General features: G+C 39.4%; 1 protein-coding gene across 1 annotated transcript in view; it reads left to right on the forward strand.

Moving 5' to 3' along the window:
- The window catches only part of esrp1 (epithelial splicing regulatory protein 1), a 69,775-nt gene extending 57,297 nt beyond the window's left edge, over positions 1 to 12,478 (forward strand). The window contains 2 exon segments of the mRNA XM_052023857.1: positions 1,583 to 1,708; positions 10,690 to 12,478. Coding sequence (XP_051879817.1) covers positions 1,583 to 1,672 — 90 coding nt within the window. The 3' untranslated portion in view covers positions 1,673 to 1,708; positions 10,690 to 12,478.
- The last annotated feature ends 1,073 nt before the right edge of the window (positions 12,479 to 13,551 follow it).

Raw genomic sequence — 13,551 nt, forward strand, 5'->3', positions numbered from 1 at the left:
CCTTTCCATATTCAAATAGGAAGTCCTGACCTGTTTTATGTCTCCCTCCCTAATGTGGGTGGCTTCAGCTGCTGCTGATTCCAGGTTGGCTGCATTCAGGATATCAATTATCTCGATAGCCTAACCATCAGTCCTTCAAATGGAAGGCTTAGATTTAAAAAGGTAAGTACTGTGGAAGATACTTAACTGACCATGAAACTGGGAGGAGCCCAAGTGTTATCTGAGGAGTACATCATGTAAATCAAAACAAAACTGCAGGAGCTGGAAATCTAAAACAAAAACAGAAAATGCTGGAAATACTGAGCAGGTCAGGCCGCATCTCTGGGGAGAGAAGCAGTCAGTGTTTCAGGTTGACGACCTTTTGTCAGAACATAAAAGGGAGAAAAGAAGCTCGTTAAGCTGCAGGGATGGTGGGGGAGGGGAGTGTCTCCAATAAGGTAAAACCAAGTGATCTGGGACATCCTCCTCCCCTGCCCATCCTGCAGCTTAAGTGCTTTTTGTCTCATTTTCGGTCCTGACAAAGGGTTTGTGACCTCCGACATTGACTCTATTTCTTATCCCTCTGATGCTGCCTAACCTGCTGAGTGTTTCCAGCACTTTCTGTTTCGCACACATTGTGTAATCTATATAAATAAAAGTGACTGTCCCTAATTGTCCCAAATTAAATCCACTTAATTGCCCTAAATTGGCCTCTGAAGCCAAGGGGCTCATTAAGTTGCATCCAGCAATTAAAAAAAAAGCCCACCTCCAGCTTCTTATGCTAAGAACAAATGGCTGGAGGAACTCCACAGATAAAGCAGCATCTGTGGAGCTAAAGGAATGGTTGACGTTTTAAGGTTCAGCTGTCGCCTTCTGTTGCTAAAGTAAAGTAGTGTTATGCATCCTTAGGCTGGAGTGGATACCGTGCCAGGGTTCAAGCCTATCTACTGTTCAGTGATGCAGTTGGAATGTCTGGCAAAGATAGGATTACATTTGCCTCAGTGTCAACCAACCCTTTGCCTCCACAGATGCTGCTTGACCCAGAGTTCCTCCAGCAGTTTGTTACACATTCCATCTCTATTCTCTTGTGCTACACATTCCAGCTTCTTATGATTTGGGATGGTTATTAAATGCTTGCCATAATGCCTGCATCCCAAGAATTAACTTTTTAAAAAAAAAACTAAGAAATGGCATCAAAGAAAGTAGTGTCCAACAGTATTGCTCTGGGATAACTTGGTGTATCAAAATTTAAGCTCAATGAATGTAAATCCCAATACTTGAACATCCTTTAAGCTCACCTGGCCTCACTATTGCAATTGTACACACTCAACCACCTTGACAGAATGCCAGGGAGCCATTGTGAGGTTGGGCAATGTCATTGAAAGCTAGGCCAAAAGTAACTTGAGTTCCAATTCCCACAATCACTTTGGAAAAACATCTAGCCAAAAATCACTAGGAATTAAAAACAAACATATCATGTAAAAGTAAACTTTGGAAGGAATCCAAGAAAACCCAAGAGCAAAATACTGTAACTTTTTTTTTGATGAGCCCAAAATAATGATACAAGTTTAATGGATATTTTGTGTGTTCAACCTTGCATCAGTATCCAGCTGAGGAACGCCAAGAATATATGCACGCGTATGACCAGGCCAGGACACTGTTCACACACCCCAAAGAATGGGTCTGTATTTAAATGGCTCATGAGATAAGTCCTTGTAAGAAAAGACAGGTAAGGAAGAGCTATCTCCACCTAACTAGGTCATTTGATCTTATTAAATGTGCTTTCAAAAAATGATGTGGTGTAGGGAAATCTGATCGATGTACATGTGTGCAAAGCACTGAGGATCAGATTTCAGCTTTCTTCTTCTAGTGTGGTTTTAAGGTCTAAAGTTGCTGTGTCTCTGTAAGCTGTGTTTAAGTGTCTACTTGGAATCATAAATAGTTTGGCTTGGATATTCCACAGATAAAATGCAAAGCAATTGACTGTCAGCAAATTAATCTTCCATATACTAGGAATGAACAATTATGGAACTTCAGATGAAAGTAAAATCCTATTTGAAGCAAATTTGAAGTATCCCAAAACATAGTTTGAAGTAGAGCTGGGGAATTGTCCTTGATCTGATCACTTGAGTCGTCAACCAATACCACTAACACAACTAGTCATTCATTGTTATGGTGCTTTGCTGTGCAAAAATTAGCTGCTGTACTTCCTTACCATTTAAGTTGGTGAGTCACTACACTTCATTTTATGGTCAATGAAATACACCTGATTTGGGATGTCTAGGTGGTACAAAAAGAAAACTTGCATTTAGGTTTATAAACCATAGAACAATACAGCACAATACAGGCCCTTCAGCCCACCATGTTGTGCTGACCTTCAAACCACACCTATCTAACCCCCTTCCTCCCACATATCCCTCTAACTTAAATTCCTCCATATGCTTATCTAACAATCTCTTGAACTTGTCCAATGTATCAGCCTCCACCACCACCCCAGGCAGCACATTCCATGCCCCAACCACACTGGGTGAAAAACCCCTCTGACATCTCCCTTGAACTTCCCACCCAATACCTTAAAGCCTTGTCCTCTTGTTTTGAGCATTGGTGCTCTGGGAAAGAGGCGCTGGCTGTCCACTCTATCTATTCCTCTTAATACCTTGTATACCTCTATCATGTTTCCCCTCATCCTCCTCCTCTCCAATGAGAACAGCCCTAGCTCCTTTAGTCTTTCCTCATAATGCATAGTCTCTAATCCAGGCAGCATCCTGGTAAGTCTCCTCTGCACCCTTTCCAACGCCTCCACATCCTTCCTATAATGAGGTGACCAGAAATGGACACAGTACTCTAAGTGTGGCCTAACCAGAGTTTTGTAAAGCTGCATCATCACTTCGCAGTGTCACGAACCAGCAACAAAAGAAACACACTGAGCATGATTTAGTGTTAAAAACTATTTTATTAATCACTACTTATGATAATACGTAAAATAAAAGTAAAAATGTTAGTATGTTAGAATTCAAAAATGTTAAACCTTGAACGTTAACCCCAAAACTAAACTCGTCGTGTGTGTGTGTGACAAAGTCCAAAACTCCAAGTTCCTGAATGGTTCTTAAAGTTCAGTTCCGCAAGCCATAAGGTGAAACGTGAGCAAGGGCTTCTTCAACAACCACCGTTGTCTGAAGATAAGACGTAGATGTAGAAAAACATAGAGAGAGTACATACGAAATCCAAATGTTCCATGATGGAACCCAAACGACACTCCAGTGTTTACTCGGTAGTGACTTCCTCACCCCGAAAAGCATCCGAACCGTGGTCGTCCACACACAAATACCTGTTTCCTTCTACAGGTCAGCAACAAAGTGAACTCCACCGGATTACTTCCAACTTCCATACATGGATTTCAGTGGCAAACACAGTTATTGTTTCTCATCCATCGATAGAGAAAACAAGCAGGCTGGTGTCTCTCTCCCTTCTCTCTCTCTCCTTCTTCTTCTTCCTCCTTCAACAACGTCATTACGTCCTTTATCTTCTATTGACGTAAGCACGCCCCACACACACATACACACACACTCTCTATCTTAAAGGGACTTTCACTGAGTCCATAACACCTCCCACCTAAAAAAAAAATTTTCCCAAGAAAATCTTAACCGCGCATAGAGTTAGTAATGTTAATAATTATCATGCTACACAACTACAGACTATCAGATTAGTACAGATATATGTTTCCCATTTAACATCGGGAAAGACAATCAGCAATCACATTATCTTTGCCTTTAATGTGAGTTATCATGAGATCAAACTCTTGCAAAATTAAACTCCAGTTTAACAGCCTTCTGTTCTTGTTTTTGACTCGGCTCAGAAACACCAATGGGTTATGATCTGTATACACAGTCAATGGTTTCTGAGTGGTGCAAACATATACACTGAAATGTTGCAAGGCTAAAACAAGTGACAGTAATTCTTTCTCTATGGTGGAATAATTCTTTTGATGCTCATTAAATTTCTTTGAAAAGTAAGCTACAGGATGGTCAATATCATCAAGGTCACCCTTCTGCAACAACACAGCTCCTGCAGCTTCATCACTGGCATCTACTGCTAATGAAAATGGCTTTTCAAAGTCAGGTGTTCTGAGCACAGGATGGTAGCATAAAATGGCTTTCAGCTTCTCAAATGCTTCTTGACAAGAATCTGTCCAAACAAACTTTACTCCCTTCTTCTGAAGATTAGTTAGGGGAAGAGCAATATCAGCAAAACTTTTACAAAATTTTCGATAATATCCAACCATTCCCAAAAATCTTCTAACAGTCCTCGTACCTGTGGGAATAGGGAACTCAGATATTGCTTGAACTTTTGCCTGAACAGGAGCTTGCTTGCCTTGACCTACAACATAACCAAGATACGTCACAGTGGCATGGCCAAATTCACTTTTAGCCAAGTTAACTGTAAGGTTAGCCTTGGAAAGTCTTTCAAACAACCTTTCTAACGCAGAGATGTGATCCTCCCATGTATCATTCCCAGTCACTAAGTCGTCAATGTAGGCATCTGTATGTTTTAACCCATGAATCACTGAATTAATCATTCTTTGAAATGTTGCTGGAGCATTTTTCATTCCAAATGGCAAAACATTGTATTCATACAATCCAGAAGGGGTTACAAAGGCTGAAATTTCCCTTCCTCTATCTGTTAATGGAACACACCAGTACCCTTTTAATAGGTCAATCTTTGTAAGAAATTTTGCCTTTCCCACTCTGTCTATGCAATCATCCACCCTAGGAATAGGGTAAGCATCTGACTTTGTTACAGCATTCACTTTCCTGTAATCTGTGCAAAATCTAACAGTTCCATCAGGTTTAGGTACAATAACACAGGGCGAACTCCAATTTGAAGTAGAATGTCTAATAATATCATTTTCCAACATGTACTTTATTTCCTGATCAACAAGTTTACTTTTTTCTACATTCATTCGATATGGGTGTTGTTTGATTGGTTTTGCATCCCCAACATCAACATCATGGGTAATTATCGATGTTCTGTTTGGAACATCTGGGAACAGATTTTTAAATTTTAAAATTAATTCTCTCATCTGTTGTTTTTGTGAAACTTGTAAATGGTCCAATTTCGTTTCAAGGTTCTCCATGATATTTTGGTTTTTTAGTTTCAATGGAACAATATTTGGTCTAAATTGGCCTTCCTCAACATCAACATCAGGCATTCTAGAAACAACCTTTACACCATCCACCAAGGCCACAACTGAATCCCTCTCATAATAAGGTTTTAGCATGTTTACATGACAGAGTTGTGTTTTCTTGCGTCTATCTGGTGTTTTGATTATATATGTTAGATCAGTCACTCGAGATTCAATAACATAGGGTCCAGAAAAACGAGCTTGCAAGGGATTATTTTGGCTAGGGAAAAATACCAACACCTTTTGCCCCACTGCAAATGTCCTAGGCCGAGTACGTCTATCAAAATATGTCTTCATTCTTATCTGGCTTGTTTTCAGATTCTCTCTCGCTAGCTGGCAGACTCTCTCCAACCGAGTTTTAAATTTTTGGACATGGGGAGGTCTCCATTTCCTCCTTAACACTCCATTTTTGACATAATATCCAGTTGGCACTTTTTCAATCTCCTCACATGAGAGTGCTTTTTCTTTCAATTCTGTCAATTCAGGGTCCTTTGTCTGTTCCACCATAAAATCCTTCCTCGACAAAGACAAATCTTTAAATTCAGGCTCACTATAAGGATGTTGATCCTCCAGTGAAGACAGAAAAGTCTCAGATAAGGCATCAAAATTTTCTTCCTGTTTAGGACTGTCACAAGGAACTACATCAGACTGCACCGGACTGTCTGTCTTGGCTAATTCTTTAGCTCTAGCTCGAGTCACCGCACATGATGGGTAAACATCTGAATCATCCTCAGACTCATCAATCCTTGGTTTGGTTGTTAACCGTACCACAGGATCACTTTCTCCATCTGCAAGGTCATTTCCCAATAACAAAGAAACTCCTTCCACTGGCAAACTAGGTCTTATCCCTATCTCGACTGGTCCTTCTATGAACTTTGACTTTAAAATCACCCTGTGAAAAGGGACAGACATGGTCTCACCTGTAACGCCTCGTATTAGATTTACTTCACCAGTGTCACTTTCTTCACCAAAATTTAAAACACTGTCCAGCAAGAGAGATTGACTAGCCCCAGTATCTCTAAGAATTTTCACTGGCACCTGGGGTGACTCATCATTCAGTGAAACAAAACCCTCTGATACATAAGAACGGAATTCCTGTCTCACCTCCTCCAACTCTTCCGCTTTTACCTCTTGCAAGGACTGATCTTTAACAGCATCTCCTAAACCTTTTCGATTTTTAATTGCCTGAAAGCAAGCATTGGGCCCAGCTTCCTTCTTTTTCTTCAAAAGGGCACAATTAGATATCACGTGGCCAGGTTTCCTACAGTAATAACAAGTACGCTCAACAGGTTTCTCCAGCCCTGGCTTCTTTTCATCTTTTCCTTTTTGATTACCTCCCAATTTAATCTCTGGTTTACCTGGATTGTCTTTGTAACTCTTTTGAAAGGTTTTAGGTTGTCCCCATTTGGATTTATGGGTTAAAGCATAATCATCTGCCAACCTAGCAGTTTCTTGTAAAGTTTCCACTGCCTTTTCATTTAAATATGTTGTTAATTCAGCTGGAACACATCTTTTAAAGTCTTCCACTAGTATCAATTCTGTCAATTTATCATAATCCCCATCTACATTTTTAGCCAGGCACCATCGTTCAAAACATATTCTCTTTCCATTGGCAAATTCCATATAAGTCTGATCTGCAGATTTCCTCAAGTCTCTGAATTTTTGTCTATAAGCCTCAGGGACCAATTCATAGGCCTTCAATATAGCTTGTTTTACCTTGGTATAATCAGCTGCATCCTCAACAGACAAAGCAGAATAAGCTTTTTGAGCTTTACCTTTAATCACACTCTGTACCATAAGAGCCCATCCTTTCCTTGGCCAGTTTGAACTCACAGCAACCTTTTCAAAATGTTGGAAATACTGATCAACCTGATCTTCTTCAAACGGAGGGACTAATCGAACCTCCCTGCTGGCTGAAAAACCATCATCAGAATCAGATTCCAAACTCTCTCTTGCTTCATTTGTAACTCATGCTGCCTCTGTTTCTCCTTCTCCTCACTATCCAGCTCCATCCTCTTCAATTCCATCTGCTTCATTGCTAGATCAGCCTCTATCTTCATCTGAGTTAGCTTTTGTTCGGTCTCTAATTTCTTTTGTTCAGCCTCTAATTTCTTTTCCTCTTGTTCGGCCTCTAATTTCTTTTGTTCTCGTTCAGCTTCTAATTTATTTTGCTCTCGTTCAGCCTCTATCTTTGCCAGCTGCACCTGTGCCTCAGAAATTGCTATTTCACTGCCAGGAAACTGTTTTAACACTTCCTTCTCAAACACTTTCTTTTCCACATAATGGCCAGCTATCAGTCTCTGAATATCTGCCTTTCTCATAGACTGCTTTACTTCTGTAAGGTTTAGCCTTGTAGCAATCTTTATCAAATCATCCTTTTTCGCCACCTCCAATCCCTTCTGGGTTGGTGACTCCAAAAATGCCTTAATATCCATTGCTGCTGGTTTCCACACACACAAGCCAATTAAAAAGAATTTATCAGACCTCCCTCAAAAATCTTTGGATTGAACCCCGAACAAATCTTGTCAATCTGGGAAACGATCCCAGACGACACTCGTTAACCGTGGGAACTATCCCGGACGAGCCCCCAATTTTGTCACGAACCAGCAACAAAAGAAACACACTGAGCATGATTTAGTGTTAAAAACTATTTTATTAATCACTACTTATGATAATACGTAAAATAAAAGTAAAAATGTTAGTATGTTAGAATTCAAAAATGTTAAACCTTGAACGTTAACCCCAAAACTAAACTCGTCGTGTGTGTGTGTGACAAAGTCCAAAACTCCAAGTTCCTGAATGGTTCTTAAAGTTCAGTTCCGCAAGCCATAAGGTGAAACGTGAGCAAGGGCTTCTTCAACAACCACCGTTGTCTGAAGATAAGACGTAGATGTAGAAAAACATAGAGAGAGTACATACGAAATCCAAATGTTCCATGATGGAACCCAAACGACACTCCAGTGTTTACTCGGTAGTGACTTCCTCACCCCGAAAAGCATCCGAACCGTGGTCGTCCACACACAAATACCTGTTTCCTTCTACAGGTCAGCAACAAAGTGAACTCCACCGGATTACTTCCAACTTCCATACATGGATTTCAGTGGCAAACACAGTTATTGTTTCTCATCCATCGATAGAGAAAACAAGCAGGCTGGTGTCTCTCTCCCTTCTCTCTCTCTCCTTCTTCTTCTTCCTCCTTCAACAACGTCATTACGTCCTTTATCTTCTATTGACGTAAGCACGCCCCACACACACATACACACACACTCTCTATCTTAAAGGGACTTTCACTGAGTCCATAACAGCAGCTCTTAAACTCTCTTATGAAAGCTAACATCCCATAAGCTTTCTTAACTACCCTATCCATCTGCAAGGCAACTTTCAGCGATCTGTGGATATGAACCCCCCAGATCCCTCTGCTCCTCTACACTGGCCAGAATCCTGCCATTTACCTTGTACTCCACCTTGGAGTTAGTCCTTCCAAAGTGTACCACCTCACTTCTCTGGATTGAACTCCATCTGCCACTTGTCAGCCCAGCTCTGCATCCTATCAATATCCCTCTGGAAGCTTCGACAGCCCTCCACACTATCCACAACACCACCGACCTTTGTGTCATCTGCAAACTTGCTAACCCATCCTTCCAACCCCTCATCTAAGTCATTAATAAATATCACAAAAAGTAGAGGTCCCAGAACCGATCCCTGCAGGACACGAGTCACAGCCCTCCAATCCGAATGCACTCCCTCCACCACAACCCTCTGCTTTCTACAGGCAAGCCAATTCTGAATCCACATGGCCAAGCTTCCCCGGATCCCTTGGCCTCTGACCTTCTGAAGAAGCCTACCATGCAGAACCTTGTCAAACTCCTTAAATCCATATAGACCACATCCACTGCACTACCCTCATCAATCTTCCTGGTCACCTCCTCAAAGAACCCTATCAGGCTTGTGAGGCAAGATCTTCCCTTCACAAAGCCATGTTGGCTGTCCCTAATCAGACCATGTTTCTCCAAATGCTCATGGATCCTATCTCTTAGAATCCTTTCCAACAGCTTGCCCACCACAGACGTAAGGCTCACCAGTCTGTAATTCCCTGGACTATCCCTACTACCTTTTTGAATAAGGGGACCATATTCGCCACCCTCCAATCCTCTGGTACCATCCCCGTTGACAATGAGGACTCGAAGATCCTAACCGACAGTTCAGCAACCTCCTCCCTCGCCTCACGAAGCAGCCTGGGGAATATTCCGTCAGGACCCGGGGACTTATCTGTTCTAATATTTTCTAACAACTCCAATACATCCTCTCTCTTAATATCTACATACTCTAGAACATTACCCTCGCCTACACTGTCCTCAGTGTCATCAAGACCCCTCTCCTTGGTGAATACTGAAGAGAAGTATTCATTGAGAACCTCACCCACTTCCACAGCTTCCAGGCACATCTTCCCACCTTTGTCTTTAATTGGACCTACCTTTACCTTAGCCGTCCTTCTGCTCTTTACGTACAAGAAAAAAGCCTTGGGATTCTCCTTAACCCTACTCGCCAAAGCCTTTATGTACCTGGTTTCAGAAAGTAGGCTGCTCTATCATGCACTGCATTTTCACCTCTCCCAGTCTCAACATCTCTCCCAGCCAATCTCTGTGTGACCAGCAACAACACATGCACAAGATTAAAATTTGCACAGTACTAACAAATGTACAGAAATATTGTAACAAAGTTCATTACTTCTCACATATTGCACCTTCCTTATCACCAGCTTCATTATTTCTTTTGGGCTTGTCTCATATGTATGATATTCCAATAATCTAATTAGCTTTATCTTGCACACTCTAAATTTGGTCAGATCTTATGGGTTTGACTTGTGGCAATCAGACATAGTAACAGTCACTACAAAAACAAGATGGTTGGCTTATTTTAAAATAGAATGGGGAATGGTGACCTGCACCACACCATTTATCAGCAGGACACAGATCCTTGTTCACTACCCTTTATTATAGATTTTTGATTTCAGCCATGATACAGTTGTGAGCATAAAAATACCAGACATTTCCTTGAATAAGAAGGAGACTACATATCCTGGGCAACTCTTTGTAGATATTTTAAAGCAGCATCAGTAGAGGTTTCCATTACTGCCAGCAAGGTTGAGGCTGAAGCTCTCTTGGAAATGTGACTATGGCAACTCAAATTAAGAGTTTGTCTCATTTTCACAACTGTTGACTTTTCTTTGAATGTCACTGGAACACAAGTCAAACTGTTGTTGATTCTTTGAGAAGTTACAGGTACTTATCCACATAGAAACATAGATGCAGCAGCACTTTGAAACAAGGTAGGATTTACTGCTCCAAATCAGTAACACTAAGACCTACAAATCAACAGTAGAAAAATTAATCTTAAGGTGATGGGAAATGTGAGTAACTCAAGGGTTTGTCTGGTGCTGTGATTTCATCAGTAGAATGGTATATCTTCCTGTGAGAGAGATTTCCTGTTATCAGTTGCTGAATTGCTGTTTTTATTTACTGATGCAGCTTCCTCCTGAGTCGGTGCTAATCACATCTAATTTGTATGGACAGACCAATGGTGATGCTTTTGTGATATTCCCATCACTGGATGATGCCAAGCAAGCTGTGGTAGAGAAGAACCACCAACACATTGGCAGTCGCTACGTGGATCTTTACTTGCTGTAAAATATGATGTTTGCTCCTCGGAATGGAAACCTAGGCAAATTGTTTGTTGATGCAAAAATAGTAATATCTGTAACACAAGTTTAAAAAAAATTATCTTGGAAATCTAACACCTATGAGAATGGATGTTAACAGTTCTATTAAACTGGAGGACATGTGAAGTTGGATGTTGAAAGTGTATATATCATCACCAAATAGTAATTCTGTTTCACTTTCATAATCTGTAATGTTTAGGCTTTTATGAAGTTTGATACCTATGTACAGGAAATTCAATATCATTCTTAATATTAAATGATGTATATAACACTCATCTTTGCTAATCATCACTGTAATGCAGAACTTGACTAGTTTCATATGCCATTGATTTGTATAATGCATTAGTCTAGGTCTCTTCCCTCAAAACATCACTGTAATAAAGGTACCATGGATTTTTTCTAATCTTTACTGTAGCACATCCTTAACATCGTTCATCTTGTCACACACCTTTACAGAGTTTCAAAGCCAATTATTACTGTAACATGCTGGAATGTTTAGTTCAATATAACTGCAAAGAATTTCTATGCTATAGGTACTTCAGTGTTGAGTAAACATGTACAGAGGACCTCCATGTAATGTCTATTAATATTTCTATAGAAGCCTCTTTCATGCCATATCATGTCTGAACATGACTCTTCAGTGTTGCTGTAATACATTTTAAAAGGGTTCGTATATAAAAAATCATTGCTGTTTCACATCTGCATAAGCTGTTTGACTTCATCGATTACATGTTTTGGATCCTTTCCTGAATAACATTATTGCAGTGTATAATTTATATAACAATCCTTTCTTATTAATATAATCCAATATCTTTACAAGGCACATATCTGCCATTTGTTGCTGTGAGACAAATATTCAGCCAATTTTTTTCTTCAGTTTTCCCAAATTGGAAATCTATTTATTCTGCTATTTAAAAGATTTTAATATAAGATTATCACTACTTTTTCTAAGTGTTACAAATGCATCTTCTGCATAAAATTAAAATTATATTGAATGATTGTATGCATGTAAATTGTTTACATACAGTTAGTTCTATTCAAATAATATGCCTTCTAAAATAATATCAAGTACCAATCATGCCTTTCATATATTCAGACTATTGTGACCAAGACTTTGTATGCTAGTGTTCTCAATGGAATACTATTCCTATTTACTTTCAAAATGGAACCTCATCTCCAGGACTGCTTAAAAAGATGACATGTTTAAGACAAAGTAGAAAATGTTAAAACACTATTAGTTTAATTGATCTGTAACTCAAATGAATCAAATACACGTATGTTTAGATCCTGGATTTCTAGGTCTTTTCTTGTTCCACAATTCCATTAACAAATGTCGTTAGTCAAATATTGCCAGTTTGTACCAGATAAATGTTAGAAATTAACATCTATAAGCACTAATATGTAGAATAAATATATTATGCAATAAAAATTAGCTCACGAGTGCAATACCTGAGTGCATTTCAGTTAGAACATGTGCAACTGTTATCCAAATGTTTAAATCCATAAGATGTCAAAGGAGTGATATTTTTAAAACAAGAAATACAGTATTCTCAATTCTATATTTGTCATAGTATTTGTATATTAAGTTCTATGCTAAATAAAAGGCTGGTAAAGATTTTTTTTCAGTGATTTATTGTTTTGGTCTTTAACATCCAAATTGGGTTTAGAAATTGAAATGAATTTGACATAAAGTTATCTGACAAGTGTCAGATCACATTGATGTGAAAACGTTACTTCATTTTAAGTCCTTTGTCTGGAGATCAGAGTGAATTTTACTGCTTAAAAAAAATCTGTTATTGCTGGGTTTTTTTGTATTTGCTGGTTATGTCATAGAATTGCCTTGAAGTTATTGACAATGTAAGAAACTGAATTCACATCCATTGTTACCGCTAGCCATTTTATTTTATTAATCCAGTCTGGCTGTTGTCAGACTCTTGGATTCATAGGATTTTATAACCCAAAAGGAGGCCTTTTGGTTCATTGTTCTTGCTGGCTTTTTGAAAGAGTCACTTCATCCCTTTCTCTTCTCAACCCCATATTCGTTCTCATTTTTCCTTGTACAGTATTCATCCAAGTCATTTTAGAAGTTATTCTGAATTCTCCTTCTACCAATGAAGGATTGCAAACAATAGAATCGTTAGTATATCTAATAGAACACAAACTAGTTTGGCAACAGGCAGTGGAGATCTACAGATAGTTTAGTGAGGTGCAAGGCAATAATACTAGGTGGTATAATAAAGGTAATGCATATGGTTGCTTTGAGAGCACTTAGAGGAAGCCAAGGCTTCCTTCTAAATCAGTGGGAAATGCACTAGGACAGGTTTCTTAGACACCCTACAGATAGAGATGGCAAGCAAACTATATTTTCAAGACATAGCTTGGCAATTTTTTATTAGATAATGGTTTCTAGGGCCTCACCATCCGGGACATGCCCTCTTCTTGTTACTACCATTGGGGAGGAGATACAGGAGCCTGAAGACCCACACTCAATGATTCAGGAACAGCTTCTTCCCCTCCGCCATCAGATTTCTGAACGGTCCATGAACACTACCTCTTTTTTTGCAGTAGTTATTTTTGTATTTTATAGTAATATTATGTCTTTGCACTGTACTGCTGCCGCAAAACAACAAACTTCTTGTCATCTAAGTCGGTGATAATAAGCCTGATATTG

This window comes from Pristis pectinata, chromosome 9 (assembly GCF_009764475.1).
Source record: "Pristis pectinata isolate sPriPec2 chromosome 9, sPriPec2.1.pri, whole genome shotgun sequence".
Lineage (NCBI taxonomy): Eukaryota > Metazoa > Chordata > Chondrichthyes > Rhinopristiformes > Pristidae > Pristis > Pristis pectinata.